Source organism: Erpetoichthys calabaricus, chromosome 8 (genome assembly GCF_900747795.2).
Source record: "Erpetoichthys calabaricus chromosome 8, fErpCal1.3, whole genome shotgun sequence".
NCBI classification, from domain to species: domain Eukaryota; kingdom Metazoa; phylum Chordata; class Cladistia; order Polypteriformes; family Polypteridae; genus Erpetoichthys; species Erpetoichthys calabaricus.
Genome location: NC_041401.2, coordinates 124,142,497 through 124,148,496, shown reverse-complemented (window position 1 = coordinate 124,148,496; position 6,000 = coordinate 124,142,497). Strand labels below are relative to the sequence as shown.

At 38.3% G+C, this 6,000-nt stretch overlaps 1 protein-coding gene across 1 annotated transcript in view; it reads left to right on the top strand.

Moving 5' to 3' along the window:
* The first annotated feature begins 2,817 nt into the window (after positions 1-2,817).
* ubr4 (ubiquitin protein ligase E3 component n-recognin 4) overlaps positions 2,818-6,000 on the top strand; it is a 188,233-nt gene continuing 185,050 nt past the window's right edge. The window contains 5 exon segments of the mRNA XM_028807429.2: positions 2,818-2,983; positions 4,990-5,087; positions 5,296-5,399; positions 5,531-5,660; positions 5,827-5,966. Coding sequence (XP_028663262.2) covers positions 2,847-2,983; positions 4,990-5,087; positions 5,296-5,399; positions 5,531-5,660; positions 5,827-5,966 — 609 coding nt within the window. The 5' untranslated portion in view covers positions 2,818-2,846.

The window sequence follows — 6,000 nt, the reverse complement described above, 5'->3', positions numbered from 1 at the left end:
CTTGGTGGAATGGCGTCTATTGAAGCCTGACTGATTAGGATCAATCAGTTTGTTCTGGAGGAGAAAGGAAGAAACTTGGTTAGACCCAACACATTCCCATGTTTTGGATAGAAAGGAGAGGAGAGGGACTGGTCTGTATTTACCTACTTGAGATGGGCTGAGTATGGTCTTTTTGAGAAGGGGAGTTATTAGGGCATGTTGGAACAATGTAGGAAAAGTGCGTGTAACTGCAGAAATGACTAAGTAAGAGATAGCCTGGAAGAGATGTGAAGAGGTCAGGTCAAGTGGACTGGTAAGTGGGCAACTAGAGTGGAATTTAGAAACATCAGTGGTGGAGAGAGAGAAGAATAAGGTGAATGCTGTGGTGTGTTCAGGAGGAGGCAGGCTGGCTGGTTGGGGTGATGAGAATTGACTGCTGATGACCGCCATGTTTTCCTGAAAAAAGGTTTCAAAGTCATCCTCAGTCAACAAGGTTTATGGGTGAAGGCAGTGGAGGGTTGGGAGAGGTGAAAGCATAGAGCAAGCTATGAGGATCGGAAGTGCTAATTTGAAAGAAACTAACTTTAGCATTGGCAGTAGCAGAAGAGAAGGAAGATAGAAGAGATCAATACTTCCTGTACCCAGGTCTGTTCAGGTTTTTGACTTTCTCCATTTTCTTTCAGCTATCCTAAGTTCTGTCCATAGACTGTGTAGAGCTTCAAAATGTCTTGGGCAGCAGGGGTCTTTCATATGTACACCTAGAGGAGTGAGGACAGACAGCATCAAGGCAAGAGGACAGAGTTGAGCACAGGGTATCAGTGGCAGCATTGGTATCAAGAGAGAAGTGGTCAGAGGGTGGGAGAGCAGAGGAGACTAGGGAAGAAAAACAGGTGGGAAAGGGGTAGTGGAGGCGATGGCAGAAGGGCACAGTGAGAGGAATGTCAGGGAAAGAATATAGAATGAGAACAGAGAATTGAATGAAAGAGTGGTGAGATGTGTACAGTGAACTGACAGTGTTTGTAGGGGTGCAGTTCAGTGAAAGAACAAGATCCAGAAGTTTGCCAGCTTTGTGAGTTGGTGGGTTGTGAAACTGTGTCAGGTTGAAAGAGGAAAGATAAATAGTATAAGAAAGGGATATCCCCTGACTACTACTTCATATGAATGATTAAAGTATTAACAAGTCTTTAGTCTTACTTAGAACAACAGCTAGCTTGACAAAAAAGTTTAGATTCAAGTGCCTCTTTTTATTCAGCTGAAGGTAACTTTCTACTACAAGGGCTACAGAACAAAGTTGGACAGCCTAACAAAGTTCACATGCTTTACATTATACACTACTTATCAAATTATTTCAATACCTGGAGAATACTGCTGACTCTCAGAGTTCAATGCATACATTGATGTTAGTAGATGCAATTCAAAAACATAAGTATTTTCATGTCAGTGCTGACCACAATGCTCTTATAAATGGAACTAAATGCTAACATTCAGTCAACTAGTAAATTAAAAAATTAATATTGGATGAATGAAAGTACAAAGTACACAGATTTGTTTAATGGGTGGAAATTGTGCAGATATTAAAGGAATACAAAGTAGTTTTCATTTTAAGGGTTTGAATTTTTACTTCCACGTTAATGGAATTTTTGGGGTCAAACATTCCCTACTGAGTTATGTTTAGATCTTAATTCTTTCACGTTCAAAACATTGAGAAAAGTTGATTTTAGTATGCTGTATGTGGAAACCTATATATATAATGATAGCTTCCAAAAAACCTTTTTGAACACGCTACATTGTGTATGCCATGTTACTGGCTTAGGGTCTTTTGGTTTTTGGTCCAGTACTTGTTTCCATTTTCTTCAAAAACTGTTAGACCTATGTCCACAATAACTGCTGTAGAAATGTTTAAATTAACACTGATTTTTACAGTCTGCTATGTATAGTCATTGGGCAAGGTCTGTTGATTTACAAAATTTCTGCACAAGTAGTTTTTAATTTGTTTAAATATACATGTATGCACAGGCGAAGGGGCACATATAGTTTGTACAACCACACTCACACACTCAGCGGTCTTCATTTACAAACTTGTTTGTTTGCAGCACCAGAGCACAAGGTGGATGATGAACAGAAAGATGCGCACACAGCTAGATCTAAGCCACTCCTGTACCAATCTAGCTGTGCAACTTGATGACCTCATTTGACCCAACGTGTTTACAAGTAGTTTCAAATTAATATTATTTAACTTGTCCTCTTCATTCAATGTCCTGTTCATTTTACTCTAAATTTATTTTCTACATAATCAATTTAAGTTAATATATTTGATTGTATATTATTGTACGACATAACCGACTGTATTATACTGTAAAATCTTCCGATGAATGATTTTTTACAAGGAAGTACTGTGTGAACCATTCCATACCTTTACTTTCGCTTTTATTTCTCCTTGTATCTGCCTGACTATTCTTCCTGGTGCTCAGTTCCTCCGCTTCATACCCCGGAGACCTACTACGTGGAAGCTCCATGCTGACCCACTCTTGGTGTATGCTTGAGTGTACCCTGTGAAGGTCCCGGTAGTTTAGTTTGACAGAATCCACACTAAATATACAGTATGTGTTATCTAAGCAATTATGCAACCTATAGTTGTTGTATATGCTCACAAATTTTCCTATCTAAGAATTGTGCCATAATTCAAGGTTGGTCGAATTCATTCGCTTTTGCGGTACCTGATGGGGTTCTCCGTGAGAAAATCAAGGTCCGGCGCAGATTGCTGCACAGAACTCTCACCTGTTGTATGAGAGACTTGTCGTGACGTTTTAGTTTAGGTAAGTCCCGCCCATCCATGCGGCACTTCCGGTTAGTCATTGACTGCCAACATGGCGTCGAGCGGAGGACAGGGAGATCCTGAACCAGAATTCGACTGGACTTCTGCTGCGAAACCGTTGCTGACTGCCCCATACACGGCCTTCGAGGCTAAGGAGCTGCCGCAGCTGGTGGGCGCTATTGTGAACAGGTGAGCCCAACAGGGGAAACGCAAGGCTACACAGTTTTGTAGAACTGGGGAATGTGCTTCATCATTGGCCCGCTTGGACGCAACATCTCGCATATATCCAGTACTTGCTGAACGGTAGACTTTTAAGTGACGAGTCGCGGATTGAGTTCACTGCGAGTCTGTCATCTTCCTGAAAAGTTCACACTCGCTATTGTCGTATTCTTCTTCCGTGTCCACCACTGTGAAGTATCAGACCCTTCCTAGGGTATGTTTTACTTCACTGTTTAGATTGTTTTGGAGCTCCCATACTATGCCCTATATTGTTGACCTCGGGTACGGGTCAGTTGTAACTGTCCTCTTTCAGTTTGCTACAGTTCATAATGTCGCTACAGAATAGAACCGACTTCAGTTGGTAGGCAGTGCTTTGCACGTAAATGTAGGTTCTAGAACTCTCTTAGTGTGACATGCGCATACTGTCTGTCTCGAGTCTTGTGTTGTATTTACATGCAGATGGGTTGACCATTAGGTCACGACGTGTTAAACACTGCATGTTCATTCATACAAGGACCCGTGATATAGACTTAAATAAAGGGGAGTCACGTTGCTTTTATGAAGTTTGTATTAAGTTCTGCTTTTTTCCACGATTGGAGCAGGCTGTATGTTAACTGACATCTGCCAGTTGTCGTGGTATTGGGAGAACTCTTTGAATTGATTTCAGTCATTGGCCTTTTGATGATGGACACTACTTCCCGGGGACACTGGCTTGGAAAAACTAAGGTCACAAATGGTTAATACATGTTGATCTACAAATGCAACATTTTCCATTGTTTAATACTTCACATTTTCAAGGATATTCTTATATGGATGGTCTTTTGTATGTTTTTATGTAGCAGTTCACTGGTAAAACTGAGAAGTGCAGTGACTGCTAAGATATATTGGACATATTTTTGCCAGGATACATAAATGTGTGCAGTAGAGGTTTGCAAATACACGGTCACATTCAGTTATTTCTGACTGAATTGGGATGTTATATGGTAAAATATTGTAATTGCAAATGCATTGCTATCCTAGACTGTATAAATTGTTTTTTTATTGTGTTATAATGACAGCAGTCTTGTTATAATGGTTGATGGTGCGTTCTTTCAAAGGATTATTGAATCAAGTTAAAAGTAATATGAAGGTAAGAGTGAATGTATACATGCTTCTTTTGCTGTTTGATCACTTTTTAGAGCTGGGCGTCTTGAGTAGAATGTAATTTATATTAATTTTTGGAGTTGGTGAGTGATACTAAATATTTGGTAAAAATTTGAATTGAAAAGAGAATTTAAAACCAAATCTTGCATAGATGAAACAAGAGTACCAGCTCCTCTGTTATCCTTTTAATGTGCTTTAGTTTTAAAATTATGACAATGGTGCTATTTTTTATAAATTTATTGTGCCATCTAAGTTTTTTTCAGATCACAGTAAACTGTAATGTAAGATTTTCTTTATTTTTTTTTTATTTATTTTTTTTTTATGTAACATTCAAGAGTCCTCGATCTAATTTCAATCATAGTAAGATTAAATAGATATACTTTGCCTTCTGTACCTTTTCAAATAAACTAAGACTAGCTGTGCTACCCATAAAGACGTGTTTGAAATCTGCATAACCAATGTAGACCTCCGTGTTAACGTTTGCAGTGCAATGTGTCTTTCTGGTTGCTATGTCTTCGTTATTTACTGTTTGGAATAGGATAAGTAAAAGCAATGCCAGTGTTTGTGAACATCTGTTGGATAGCAGTCAGAGCAACCGGGTGGACACAGAGAGACTCACTGACTTTGAAAAGGATCGATTTCTAGTTAATTATTCATAATGTGAAAAAATAACTACCACTCTGCCTCCAATATCTGGAAAGTAAATCTCAAAATGAAGTGATAGTTTCTTTTTTAGCTCTAAAATTGTTATGCAAGTTTGTACATTTTTATGCATCGCAGAATGTGCTCAGATGTAATTTTCATTTTTGGACTTTTATGTGCTTGCTTTTCAGTGAATCGCAGATTTTACAACATGATAAACAGTATGAACCCTTCTACTCATCTTTTGTTGCTTTGTCAGCACACTACATCAGCACTGTTTGTGGACATAGTAAGCATCTTTGTTCAATAGTTGGATAAGAATGTATTAATAACTTGTGTGGTTAAACAGGTAAGATCTGGCATATAATTTGACATTCCAGAACTAGAATGTCTGCAGTGAAATTTTTCTTTAGACATTTGTATTGTTAATGTTTTTTTTTTTTTTTTTTTGATGAATTGGTATTTTTTCCTTTTTGATGATAAAATTTTAATTTCAGTTCCTCGAAACCAATTGCTATCTGTGGTATCTGCCTGTAAAATCCTGATTGAGTTCTTATTACTCCGGTTGGAGAATCCAGATGAGGCATGTGCTGTGTCACAGGTGATTGATTTCCTGACCAACACATTATTTTCTAACTTGTGAACTTTTATTGCTTGTAACATTTTCTGGTAATTGAAAGCTTAAACAATTTCCTGATTTATTACGTTTTTCTGTCCCCTTACTTTGACCAGAAACACTTGATACTTTTAATCAAAGGCTTGTGCACTGGTTGCAGTCGCCTAGACAGAACAGAAATTATTACATTTACTGCAATGATGAAGTCGGCCAAGCTGCCTCAGACCCTTAAGACGCTTTCTGATGGTAAGATGCTATTTCTGTAAGATTTTTATATAAAGTTGTAAAATAGAACTTATATGATGTCTAATAACTAAGTGCACTAAGAATGTGTATATAGTAAACTGGAATATAAATTATTAGCTTTTAATACAGAAATGATCAGTTAAAAGAGCTGTTTGTTGAGTTTCAGTGGAAGACCAGAAGGAGTTGGTCTCTCCAGTTAGCCCAGAGCTGAAGCAGAAGGAAGTGCAGATGAATTTTGTCAATCAACTAACATCCGTCTTCAGTCCTGATACAGCACTGCTGTGTATGCCTTCAGTCCAAACTCAGGTCAGTGCAGGACTCATGCTTAGATTTTTTGGGA